Raw genomic sequence first — 15,000 nt, 5'->3', positions numbered from 1 at the left:
CTGAACATACAGCACACACCTCCTACATACAAAGACTACAGATCTGAACATACAGCACACACACACCCTACATACAAAGACTACAGATCTGAACATACAGCACACCCCCTACATACAAAGACTGCAGATCTGAACATACAGCACACACCTCCTACATACAAAGACTACAGATCTGAACATACAGCACACACACACTACATACAAAGACTGCAGATCTGAACATACAGCACACACCCCCTACATACAAAGACTACAGATCTGAACATACAGCACACACACACACCCTACATACAAAGACTACAGATCTGAACATACAGTACACACCCTCTACATACAAAGACTGCAGATCTGAACATACAGCAAGCCCCTCCTACATACAAAGGCTACAGATCTGAACATACAGCACACACACACACACACACTACATACAAAGACTGCAGATCTGAACATACAGCACACACACCCTACATACAAAGACTACAGATCTGAACATACAGCACACACACACACCCTACATACAAAGACTACAGATCTGAACATACAGTACACACCCTCTACATACAAAGACTGCAGATCTGAACATACAGCAAGCCCCTCCTACATACAAAGGCTACAGATCTGAACATACAGCACACCCCTCCTACATACAAAGGCTACAGATCTGAACATACAGCACACCCCTCCTACATACAAAGGCTACAGATCTGAACATACAGCACACCCCTCCTACATACAAAGGCTACAGATCTGAACATACAGCACATACCTCCTACATACAAAGGCTACAGATCTGAACATACAGCACACCCCTCCTACATACAAAGGCTACAGATCTGAACATACAGCACACCCCTCCTACATACAAAGGCTACAGATCTGAACATACAGCACACCCCTCCTACATACAAAGGCTACAGATCTGAACATACAGCACACCCCTCCTACATACAAAGACTACAGATCTGAACATACAGCACACCCCTCCTACATACAAAGACTACAGATCTGAACATACAGCACACCCCTCCTACATACAAAGACTACAGATCTGAACATACAGCACACCCCTCCTACATACAAAGACTGCAGATCTGAACATACAGCACACACACCTTGCATACAAAGACTACAGATCTTTACATACAGCACACACAACTTACAAAGACTACAGATCTGAACATACAGTTCACACACCCTACATACAAAGGCTACAGATCTCTACATACAGCACACACACCTTGCATACAAAGACTACAGATCTTTACATACAGCACACACAACTTACAAATACTACAGATCTGAACATACAGTTCACACACCCTACATACAAAGGCTACAGATCTGAACATACAGCACATACCTCCTACATACAAAGACTACAGATCTGAACATACAGCACACACACACACACCCTACATACAAAGACTACAGATCTGAACATACAGCACACACCCTCTACATACAAAGAATGCAGATCTGAACATACAGCACACCCCTCCTACATACAAAGGCTACAGATCTGAACATACAGCACACCCCTCCTACATACAAAGGCTACAGATCTGAACATACAGCACACACACCCTACATACAAAGACTGCAGATCTGAACATACAGCACACACACCCTACATACAAAGACTGCAGATCTGAACATACAGCACACATACCTAGCATACAAAGACTACAGATCTTTACATACAGCACACACAACTTACAAAGACTACAGATCTGAACATACAGTTCACACACCCTACATACAAAGGCTACAGATCTCTACATACAGCACACACACCCTACATACAAAGACTACAGATCTGAACATACAGCACACCCCTCCTACATACAAAGGCTACAGATCTGAACATACAGCACACATACCCTACATACAAAGACTGCAAATATGAACATACAGCACACACACCTTGCATACAAAGACTACAGATCTTTACATACAGCACACACAACTTACAAAGACTACAGATCTGAACATACAGTTCACACACCCTACATACAAAGGCTACAGATCTCTACATACAGCACACACACCTTGCATACAAAGACTACAGATCTTTACATACAGCACACACAACTTACAAAGACTACAGATCTGAACATACAGTTCACACACCCTACATACAAAGGCTACAGATCTCTACATACAGCACACACACCCTACATACAAAGACTACAGATCTGGACATAGAGCACACCCCCTCCATACAAAGATTACAGATCTGAACATACAGCACACCCCCTCCATACAAAGATTACAGATCTCTACATACAGCACACACAACTTACAAAGACTACAGATCTGAACATACAGTACACACACCCTCCATACAAAGATTACAGATCTCTACATACAGCACACACAACCTGCATACAAAGACTACAGATCTCTACATACAGCACACACACCCTACATACAAAGACTACAGATCTGAACATACAGCACACACCCTCCATACAAAGATTACAGATCTGAACATACAGTACACCCCTCCTACATACAAAGACTACGAATCTAAACATACAGCACACACCCCTCCTACATACCAAGACTACAGATCTATTCTGAACATACAGCGCACACACCCCTCCTACAAAGACTACAGATCTGAACATACAGCACACACACCCCTCCTACAAAGACTACAGATCTATTCTGAACATACAGCACACACACCCCTCCTACAAAGATTACAAATCTGAACATACAACACACACCTCCTACATACAAGACTACAGATATCTACATATAACACACCTCCTACATACAAAGATTACAGATCTCCACATACAGCACACACCCTAAATAGTAAATACAAAGACTATAGATCTAAAAATACAACACAGGCCAAGGCTCAGATCTGAGGTCTAATTTGAGCATATAAATGACAGGAGCTGCAGGGCCAGGGCTCTGATCTTAGGTCTGATGTACTAGACATATGAGTGACAGGAGCTGTAGGGTCAAGGCTCTGACCGAAGGTCTAATGTAGACAGATGAGTGACAGGATCTGGAGAGCCAGGGCTCTGACCTGAGGTCTGATGTAGACAGATGAGTGACAGGAGCTGCAGGGCCAGGGTATGATCTGAGGTCTAATTTGAACATATAAATGACAGGAGCTGCAGGGCCAGGGCTCTGATCGTAGGTCTGATGTAGACAGATGAGTGACAGGAGCTGTAGGTTCAGGGCTCTGATCTGAGGTCTAATGTAGACATATGAGTGACGGGAGCTGCAGGGTCAGGGCTCTGACCTGAGGTTTAATCACAATCCCCTATACCACTTACCCTTGATCACCAGTTGGTTGTCCTGTATGTCTGAATGGAGCTGGCAACCATATTATTATAGGACTGTATTTTCAGTACAACCTACTGCCCTTGCTTACCTCTTTAGCCGACATCTGGCTAAAAAACTTCCCCTGCTTTGGGCCCCAGATACACAAGATTGTCTTAGTCTAAGCAAGGCTTTATCAACTGCCTCAGATCAGCCTCTAGTTCATTAAAGTGATGGTAAACTCTCCTCTTTATAAAATTAGATCAGGAATATCAGTGATATTTTAGGAGTTTAATTCATCAGTTGTAATAAAGATGCGCTTTAACTTATTTTAATATAGATATTAAATTCAAATTCCCCACACTCCACGCCCACTTCAAAAGTCAATTTTTCTGTGAGCTAAAGGTTTAAACTGTTGTCCAATCAGCGCTCTCCTCATATAGCACTTTTGTTGTAGCTAGAGCACTGATTGGACAACAATTCAGACTGTTATTTTGTTGACAGTAAAATTGACTTTTGAAGTGGGCGGCGGAGCACAGGGAAATCTTAATTTCACATCTATATTAAAAATTTAGTTATAAACTGATGAACTCCATCTAAAATATCACTAATATACCAGATCTGTTTTTTTAAAAGGGGAGAGTTTACTACCACTTTAAAACTATTTGCTTCTTATTATGAAATCAGTGCAGGGGTCAATTAGAGCAGGAAAGCATGGAACAGAGTTTCTGCAATATTTTTGCAGGAGGAACTTAGTTCCCCATGGACAGAGAACAGAAAAGCCCAGTAAACCCTACTGCTTCTGCTGGTGGGAGGAGCTAGAGCACAGTCTGGTTAGAGGGATAGTGAGATCCTCTAGTAACGGGCAGTAGCACTTCCTACAATACACTAAATGCAAGCCTGTCAGCAGTCATGCTGTGTGATCACCCTGCACTGTGTGGAACGCATGGTGCTTACATTTCTGTGTGGCTTGCTTGGGGTTATTTAGCTCCCCTCAGCAAAAATAGGACCATTTCACCTTAAGTAGGTGAAACTCTGTGACAGAGGAGGAGTCTCAGGCACAACGGCAACCATTTAACCCTTCATTGGTTTTAATTTGCTTTCATTAACCAAAATGTATAGATTATATACATATGAATACAGTGTAGGTCTTGGTGAGTCCCCACACTTTCTTGTAGGACTTGACCCCTGAATCAGTGTGATCAGTGAGTTTCCTCTGAATCAGTATAATGCTCTGGGGCCCATGCAGCCTTGTGCCCACTGAACATGTGCGCAACTACTGACCTGGGATGCTTTGTCGCCTGGACAGCAGAGCCACATCATTTGCTGAAGAGTCTTTATTTCCCTTTGAGTACGGCCCATCATCTGAAAAACAAGTAAAATCCTTGTGATGATATATGTGTGAGTTAGTGACAGTCTATAAAGGACGGCAAGAGAATGAGAGATACATCAGTTTTTGCACAGTATAATAAACAGAGCATGTTTAAGTAAAGCATCTTCTGATTACTCATTAGCCTGATTGTGTATCCAGAAATCAAACTTCTAAAATATACCATGGAAAGAATATCTTAGTATAGAAAAAAAAAAAAAAAAAAAAAGGGTTAAATCTGAAATAGTGTTAACAGACACTAATCTACTTGAACCGTTCCCAGTAACAGCAGCACAGTGCACACCGGCAGTCCAGGCAATCACAAGCAGCTTAAAAGGATTCTAAGCAAATTTCCTCCAGAAAGTGTATTTCCTAGAGATACACAAACGTGCAGTATGGAGGTGCTCGGACAGAATGCCGAAGCACATTTGTCCGTCAAACATATTTCCGAGAGACTGTGTTCCGACGCCGGCCGAGGGCAGATACGCTCTAGAGTGCTCTGTTCTAATCAAAGCCTTGGGCGCCGCAACAGCCTCTGGGAATCTAGCCATGGTTCCCATCTCCCAGCAACGTGCTTTTAACTGTTTATTTTTCTATCTTTATCTATCCTTATCTATCCATCTCGTGGCCAGACTGTTATCCGACGGCCATTTGTCTGTCGGAATATTATCCGCCACACAAATGTCAGTCGGACAAATGTCCGTCGCATAACAATCCGGCCACACAGTATGCATGCACCGAGGTCAGCTCAGATGTCCTGCTTACAGCCAGAAAAGCAGTGCTTGCAACAATATTTGTAGCAAAGTTGCACACTGTTGTAATTAACTACTGGTTCCATAGAGTGCTAGCGACACATGGACACTCCTGAGCTGCTATGAGCATACTTAGGTATACTCTTCAACACATGTGAAACTAATGTGAGAATAGAAGTTTACTGGAAAGTTTTTTTATCTGAATAATGAAAGTTTAAATTTGTCCTCACTGTCCCTTAAAAACGTATCAGTATCTGACTCTTTATGTGTTGCGAATTCTGGTACTTAAAAAGGGACACTGAACCCAAATTTTTTCTTTTGCGATTCAGATAGAGCTTACAATTTTAAGCAACTTTCTAATTTACTCCTATTATCAAATTTTCTTCATTCTCTTGGTATCTTTATTTGAAAAGCAAGAATGTAAGTTTAAATGTTGGCCCATTTTTGGTGAACAACCTGGGTTGTTCTTGCTGATTGGTGGATAAATTCACCCACCAATAAAGAAGTGCTGTCCAGGGTCTGAACCAAAAATTGTCTGGCTCCTTAGCTTAGATGCCTTCTTTTTAAAATAAAGATAGCAAGTATGAAGAAAAAATGATAATAGGAGTAAATTTGAAAGTTGCTTAAAATTGCCTGCTCTATCTGAATCGCAAAAGAAAAAATTTGGGTTCAGTGTCCCTTTAAGGGGACGTTGCACTCAGAATGTAGCTATTGAAATCCTGCAAGACAAACTTACCTAGCTACATGCTACACAGTATTTGTATGATCATTTACACCTGTCCCTAACTGCCAACAGCACAGGTAAAAACAAAAACATTATCAAGAGGCTTTTCAAATGTGTGTGTCCCTGGACTGCAGAACATTGCACGTTTTGTTGGCAGAATGATAGTTTAGAAGCATACAGAGCTTCAGCGATGCAGTGCTGAATTATATTTATATAAGAACTGTCTGAGTACAGCTGATTCCTCAGAGGGGAGTTAGAGGTCTACAAGACTTGCCAGACTGCAGTGACTTTCAATAAGAAAACAGGACTGACTAGCAGGTGTCAATGACCCCCCTAGCAGCACCAACTGGCTAGTAGGTGACAATGACCCCTCCCCCCCACTAGCAGAACCCACTAGCTAGCAGGTGAAATTACCCCCGCTAGCATCACCCACCTCATCATATGATATGGGCTACAGCAGCCTATAGAGGGCAGCAGTGAGGGAGACACGGGTTAGCTATAAGGACAATCACATTATTAGGTTAATCTCTAAACCTGGTGCGACAGCAGCTTCCTATGAGAAATAATTTATGCAAATCATGGTAACTTACCGTCAAGATAAAGCCAATACCAGGACGCTGTTAGGTGCGAGTATGAATACCCTGCCAGCTGCAGCCCTGAGAAAATTAGGTTATCACTCAGCTTATTAACCCCTTGATACCCTTGTTTGTTTTATGCACCTCCCCGACTGCATATGGGAGCGCAGAATAGACAGGCAGCTTCCCCTCCGTATAAATGTAATATCCAGTCTATAGATGGCCTGAGAAAGAGAGATTATAGATTGCTATAAAACTCATACAGTAACAGTTATATTCCCAGCCTTGTGAATGAGAATTTAAGCTTCAGAATTAGTACAGATTTTGCTAATAATTTTATTGGCTCCTTAAAAAAAAATGCATAAAAATGTAACCCCTTGTGCACATCACTGTGATCTGCAGTCTGAGGGCTGCTGTAACAAAGCGCTCAGAGACAAGCTCCTTCCAGTTAACTTGCTTTATCTGGCCTCGTTCCAATCCATTTGAGTTTGCTTTGTGCTTATCTTATATGGTCGCGGCTCCGATTTCTACAGTGTTTGATCCATTTGGAGCTCTGAGACAATTAGATAATAGAAGTAAATTGTAAAGTTGTTTAAAATCATATGCATCTGAATCATGAAAGAAAATATTTACAGTGACACAAAAGTGCGCTAATGCTCTGATGTGCACTATCGTTGTTGCAAACCATAGCGCCAATATTCTTACACTTCACTTCTAGTCTAGGCCATGATCAAGTTCTCTCACATGTGATTCAGGTAAATGCAAAAATAACTAGAATAGCCTGGCTTTTCCTAGCGATGAGATCTGCTACACTTTTCAATTTATCAAGCTGGGGCGGACATATGTCCACGGCCCCTGTCCACCACAGCTCGCCTCTGGCAGGCAGCAATCCGCTGCCGGGATTTAAGATTGCATGCGAGCGCTATTTTGAGCTTGTGTACAATCCCGCACACAGCCAATCACGCACGGGCAGGAGCTGTTATCTCCCCGGTTGGACGAGACGGGGAGATTGAAATTCTCCACCTAAGAGGTGGAAAACAGTCTACTCTGGGAAGCAGAGGTTTGATGACCGCTGCTTGATAAATATAAATACAGACTGAAGGTTCTCTTGTGAGAACCTGCAGTCGTAGGCAGGCGAAGGGCTTGATAAATCGAGCCTTAAAGGGGCAGTATACACCAATTTTCATTTATCTGCATGTAATAGACGCTACCATAAAGAATAATATACACAGATACTGGTATAAAAATCCAGTATAAACCTTTTAAAAACTTACTTAGAAGCTCCAAATAAAGCACAGTTGATGAGATTAGCCTGGGATACACACTGAAAGGGGCTGATAGCAGAAACCCCCTGCATATGAGAAGACTCATTATACAAACAGAAGCAGTCTGAAGTCTGTATCTAAAACTTTGGGGCTTGGTTAGGAGTCAAACTCAGCACTAACAGCTAGATTACGAGTTTTGCGTTATGAGTGAAAAAGAATTGTTATGCTTCATAACAATGCTTTTTCCCCTAACGCTGCTATTACAAGTCTTGTCAGAATAGGTGTACCGCACACCTTTTTGGCCGTCACGCAACGTCAGTACCGCACTTTTAAAAAAGTATTTTTTCAATGGGACTTTCATAGCGCCGGTATTACAAGTTTTGCTGTGAGGCCAAAAAGTGAGCGGTACAACCTAAAATGACAAGATCTGTACCGCCATCTAAAGTCAGTAGTTATGAGTTTTATGCTACAAAGCTGTACCATAAAACTCATAACTAAACTGTCACTAACACCCATAAACTACCTATTAACCCCTAAACCGAGGCCCTCCCGCATCGCAAATACTAAAATAAAATAATTTAACCGCCTAATCTGCCGCTCCGGACATCTCCGCCACTATAATAAACATATTAACCCCTAAACCGCCGCCCTTCTGCATTGCAAACACTATTTAAATATTATTAAACCCTAATCTGCCGTCCGCCAACACCGCCGCTGTAATAAACCTCTTAACCACTAAACCGCAAGCCCCCACAACGAAATATACCAAAATAAACTATTAACCCCTAAACCTCTGGCCTCCCACATCACTACATAAATATATTAACCCCTAAACCTAACCCTAACGTAACCCTAACACCACCTAACTTAAAGGGACATGAAACCCACTTTTTTTCTTTCATGATTTAGAAAGAGCATGTCGTTTTAAACAACGTTCTAATTTAATTTTATTATCTAATTTGCTTCATTTTCTAGATATTCTTTGCTGAAAAGCATATCTAGATAGGCTCAGTAGCTGCTGATTGGTTGCTGCACATAGATGCCTCGTGTGATTGGCTCACCCATGTGCATTGCTATTTCTTCAACAAAGGATATCTATAGAATTAAGCAAATTTAAATGTTTAAAATTGTATTCTCTATCTGAATCATGATAGAAAATGTTTGTGTTTAGTGTCCCTTTAAATATAATTAAAATAAATCTAAATAAAACTTTGGGGGGGGGGGTTGTATTTTTTTTTTTTTTTTACAGGTAAAAGAGCTGATTTCTTTGGGGCAATGCCCCGCAAAAGGCCCTTTTAAGGGCCATTGGCAGTTTAGTGTAGGCTAGGTTTTTTTTGGGGGTGGGCTTTTTTATTTTGATAGGGCTATTAGATTAGAAGTAATTGGTTTTTATTTTTGATAATTTCGTTTTTATTTTGTGTAATTTAGATAATTTTATTAATTGTATTGTATTGTATTGTAATGTTAGGTTTTAGTGTAAGGCAGGTTAGGTTTTATTTTACAGGTAAATTTGTATTTATTTTGACTAGGTAGTTATTAAATAGTTAATAACTATTTAGTAACTAGTCTACCTAGTTAAAATAAATACAAACTTACCTGTAAAATAAAAATAAAACCTAAGATAGATACAGTATAACTATTAGTTATATTGTAGCTAGCTTCGTTTTTTTTTTTTTACAGGTAAGTATTTCGTTTTAAATAGGAATTATTTAGGTAATAATTGTAAATTTAATTTAAATTTATTATAATAATATTTAAGTTAGGGGGGTTAGGTTAGGGGTTAATATATTAAGTGTTAGTGATGTGGGAGGCTAGAGGTTTAGGGGTTAAAAACTTTAGTATAGTGGCGGCAACATTGGGGGCAGCAGATTAGGGGTTAATAACTAATGTAGCTGTCGGCGGTATCGGGGGCGGCAGATTAGGGGCTAATAACTAATGTAGGTGGCGGCGATGTTAGGGGCATTTAGATGTGGTTTTTATGTTAAGGTGTTATGTTTAAACCTAACTTTTTCTTTCCCCATAGACATAAATGGGGCTGCGTTACGGAGCTTTTGTTTCCGCGTTCGCAGCTGTTAGGCTATTTTTTTGCCGACTCTCCCTATTGATGTCTATGGGGAAATAGTGCACGAGCACGTCAAAACACCGCTTGTATTTGGGTGAGGTATGGAGCTCAACGCAAACATATCGCCCGTACAAGCCGGGTTTTACAAAACCTGTAATAGCAGCGCTATAGGGAGGTTAAATACTGCCTCTTTTGTGGCGGTCGTTAATTTCCCAATAGCCCTCAAAACTCGTAATCTATCCGAATGTTATTTAAAAAAATAACAAAAAATATACATTTTTAAAAAAAAACACACACACCCAGATGGGCTATATAAATGGATCATCTACAAAACATTTATGCAAAGAAAAATCTAGTGTACAATGTGCCTTTAATACCAATGCCTCTAGTCTGTAACGTGTTTCCTGGCAAAACTAAAACCCTCTGTGACACACTAATGCAGTTTTTCTGTAGATTGCAATACACAACTATATCAAAAAACAGTCAACTGATGCCCCTCAAATTTAGATTTTTGTAGTAACTCTCAAATAGAACACACCCAATATCAGCTGCTCAAACTAAAAGTTATCATTTGCAAAATCTCACTTCTAAAGGTTTACACTGGTGGAGCTGTAAAGTATACATATTATACAGATTGTGCACATAAATGTTCAGAGAGGAATTTTCTGTGGTCTCAGACACACAAGAGTTAACCCCTTTCTGAAGCTTACACCGTAGATCCTGTTTATTTCACGCATGGCGCAGATTGCGGCAATGCCCTGGGCTTCCTCAGCTAATTATTTCAGTACACAGAAAACAAACATCACAAATAACGAGGAAACAGTAAGAACGTGTATTAATGCGTTTCTACATTATTTACAGTATGTGCTTCTCGTACACTACAGATGCATTTGCTCGCAAATAATCCCATAAACGTATATAGAACGATCACATGGGTTTCAAGTCGGCAGATCAGGAGAGAAAATCCCAAACTACGGCAAAGTCCCCTGTTCAAGTTTTTAACCAGCAGTCTGTTGATTATTTACCATCTTATAATTTATTCTATAAGTGTTGCTCTAATATGTGTTGTATAATATGGGGGGGTGGGGAAACCATAGTTTATTGAAGTGGCTACTCTACCCTAATATAGGGCAATACAGGACATAGATCCTAAATAGAGGCTCTCTCTTACAAAGCACTGTTTTCTACAACATCCCCCTTACTTGATAGAAACATGGTTTCAGCAACATTGTAGCGAACAATACAAGTTTTAATTGTTTTCTGGCACGCTGGATACTAAAAAATTCATAAAAATCTCAGCTGCCTTTTTAAACAATAATTATTTAAAGTTAAATTTTAAAGTTGGATCCGATGTGTAGAAAGAACATTTCTTTCCCTATTCTCTTAAATAGGGTTCCTTTTTTGAATGTAAATGTTGTAATATGTTCTAAGCACACTCCTGACCAGTCACCTCTTTTTATGATTCAGAGAACAAGGTCAGTTGGGAGAAAATAGACAACTTTTCTCTTTATCTGTGGGATCACACTCCCCCTTTATTGCTACATAATTACAGAAATATTAGGTATAAAATTAGGGGGGGGGGGGGAAATGCCACCCCAAATCTAAATTTCAGACAAAACATCATTTAGGCTAACAGATCTTGGTTAATAATACGTTATTACGTTAGATCTAACAAGCAAAATGTGGTATTAAAGGGACATTAAACAGTAAGGGCCAGATTACAAGTGTGAATATTGCTTTCATGAAACCGAATGGGGTCAGTAGCACAGCGAAGGCAGCAGTTAATATTTGTATATATACACATACACACACACACACACACATACATACACACAAGCCTAGTAAAAGCGCACAACGGGACCCCTGTAAGTAACACTGTTATGAATACAAACAGTACCTGCAAACAAGCTGTAAGACGGCACACTGTGGAGAGTGGGTGTGTTGATAGTCGCTGAAGACCTGCAGCTGAGCGCGCTCAATACCCGGTCTGTGAGCCGGGTCAAATGGTAATGTAGTATCCAAAATAGCAGAGCGCATAAGAAGCGCAGACGGACTCCAGTTAGAATAAAAACTTGGCGTTTATTCAAAAAAGTAAAAACATGAGCCTCAATCAGCTGTATAGAAACACATAATGTCTAGGCGGTCAGGACCTCACGCAGACATGTTTCGTGCGGTTGCAACCGCACGAAACATGTCTGGGTGAGGTCCTGACCGCCTAGATATTCTGTGTTTTTATCTGTGTGTGCTTCTATACAGCTGATTGAGGCTGTCCTGTTTTTACTTTTTTAAATAAACGCCAAGTTTTTATTCTAACTGGAGTCCGTCTGCGCTTCTTATGCGCTCTGCTACTTTGGATAATATATATATATATATATATATATATATATATATATATATATATATATATATATATATATATATATATATATATATATATATATATATATAACCCAAGCTTCTGATCAGGGAGGGGGGCTGTGACCTTAGCGTCTGATCAGGGGGGGGCAGTGAACCAGGCTTCTCATCCGGGAGGGGGCAGTGACCCAGCCTTCTAATCATGGAGTGGGAAGAGGGGGCAGTGAGCCAAGCTTCTAATCAGGGAGGGGGAAAAGAGTGGGCAGTGACCCAAGCTTCTGATCAGGGAGGGGGGAGAGAGGGGCTGTGAACCAGGCTTCTGATCAGGGAGCGGGGCAGTGACCCAGTCTTCAGATAGGGGGGGGAGAGGGGGGCAGTGACCCAGTCTTCAGATAGGGGGGGGGGGGGGGGGGGCAGCGACCCAGTCTTCAGATAGGGGGGGGGGGAGGGGGGCAGTGACCCAGTCTTCAGATAGGGGGGGGGAGGGGGGCAGTGACCCAGTCTTCAGATAGGGGGGGGGGAGGGGGGCAGTGACCCAGTCTTCAGATAGGGGGGGGGAGAGGGGGGCAGTGACCCAGTCTTCAGATAGGGGGGGGGAGAGGGGGGCAGTGACCCAGTCTTCAGATAGGGGGGGGGAGAGGGGGGCAGTGACCCAGTCTTCAGATAGGGGGGGGGAGAGGGGGGCAGTGACCCAGTCTTCAGATAGGGGGGGGGGAGAGGGGGGCAGTGACCCAGTCTTCATATAGGGGGGGGGAGAGGGGGGCAGTGACCCAGTCTTCAGATAGGGGGGGGGAGAGGGGGGCAGTGACCCAGTCTTCAGATAGGGGGGGAGAGGGGGGCAGTGACCCAGTCCTTAGATAAGAGGGGAAATGGGTATAGTGACCCAGGTTTTGGATCAGGGGAAGAGAGGGGCAATGACAGAGGACCCTTCACACTGCAGCCACAAAGACAGAGCCTAGTGCACATTATTCACCATGTCCACAATAAAGTGAGCCTTCCCCAAGCGAAGATTGCAGGCTGCAAACAGTTAAAGGAAGAAGAATTTGTAGCCAGAGTGAGAGCCTCCCCCCCCCCCCCAGCCAGGAATGTGAGTGGGGGGCAGAGGGGAGTAACATAAACATAGCATAGCACCAGACAGACCACAGGCTGAGTACTGGGGGAGCAAGTGCTTATACATTAACCACATAGGTGCTTTAGATCCAACTCCCCTCAACCTGAAAAGGAACCAGAGAGTGCAGATACATCAGGTTTTGTTTCCGCATCACACAGCATCAGGGCACCTGTCACCCCCTGCAATAAACAGTTACATAAATATATATTTATTTTTTTAAAACCCCATATGGGCTATATAAATGGATCATCTACAAAACATTTATTCAAAGAAAAATCTAGTGTATAATGTCCCTTTAAAGACTGTTAATACTACAAGTTGTGTAAATATATATGTGCACATGTATTATTGGTTTAAATTTGACACTAATCAGACATCCTAACTCTCCCTGAAGAGGGAAGTTTAGGGAGTCTCCCTCATTGTATTAGCGGCTCCCTGACACCCACAAATTAAATGCAATCTCCCTGAAATTACAAGTACCATGATCCAAGGTGGGCCAAAGTCAGAAACAGTGTTTCTTTAAGGAAAGCCTTTAGTTGAGGTGACGTGCTGGGACACTATGAAACCATAGATTTTAATAAAACACAAATACTACCTCATTTACTGCTCGTAATTAAACTTTGTATTCTAAAATATTGGAGCATTCAACAAGCGTATGATCACTAGAAAATAGGTTTGTTGTATGTGGTTGTGCAATAAAGCTACTTTTTTAAGCGAGTTTAGTGAGAAGCTACTTTAATGATAAGTATCTTATTTAGGGTTTCCTGGTGTCCAATATATAACCGGGGGGGGCGTGCAGCATAAAGCAGTAGCCGGTTAAGCCACCTCCCTGAAATGAGTTTTTGCAGGTTGGGATGTCTGCTAATACATTATGGGCTAGATTTATTAAGCCCCTACGGCAGCAAGTTCTCTCAAGAACTTGCTCGCCGGGATTTATCAAGCAGCGGTCACCAGACCGCTGCTTCCCTAACATCTACGCTACCTCTATTGTGGCGAAATTCAATCTCCTCGGTCGAGTTCGACCGAGGAGATTGACAGCTCCTGCCCGCGCGTGATTGGCTGTGCGCGGGCGGGATTGCACGCGAGCGCAAAATTGCGCTCGTGTGCAATGTTGATTACCTGCGGGTAATTTCGCCCCGCCACAGGCGAGCTGAGGCGTACAGGGGCACGTATACGCGCCCCTGTACGCCTCAGCGTTGATAAATCTAGCCCTATGTCTAGTGATGCAGACTTTACTGCTACAAATTATAAGGTAAAGGAATTCTTTTTATTCTTTAACATATTTAAAAGTCTGTTTTTGCATATTGCTTTACTTCATGTGATATCTCTTCTTATGATGTCTCTTACTGTGATGTCACTACTGAATGTGAAAAATTACTGCAAATGATGAAATTCAAAGTTAGCAGGATTACGCTTTCTATGGTCGGGGGATGTTTGTAGTTGCAATTACCATTCAGTCTTGGAAACTTTACCTCTAATTAAAATGGTAAACAGAAATATACATA

General features: G+C 41.7%; 1 protein-coding gene across 1 annotated transcript in view; it reads right to left on the bottom strand.

Moving 5' to 3' along the window:
* Positions 1 to 15,000, bottom strand: part of GRIP2 (glutamate receptor interacting protein 2) — a 165,130-nt gene that overhangs the window by 148,370 nt on the left and 1,760 nt on the right. Inside the window, exon 2 of the mRNA XM_053720917.1 lies at positions 4,567 to 4,647. Within this exon, the coding sequence (XP_053576892.1) occupies positions 4,567 to 4,647 (81 nt within the window). The remainder of the gene's footprint in view (positions 1 to 4,566; positions 4,648 to 15,000) is intronic.

The sequence above is a fragment of the Bombina bombina genome, chromosome 7 (assembly GCF_027579735.1).
Source record: "Bombina bombina isolate aBomBom1 chromosome 7, aBomBom1.pri, whole genome shotgun sequence".
NCBI lineage: Eukaryota > Metazoa > Chordata > Amphibia > Anura > Bombinatoridae > Bombina > Bombina bombina.
The sequence above is the reverse complement of the archived record's forward strand: the minus strand, read 5'-3'. Positions and strand labels throughout refer to the sequence as shown.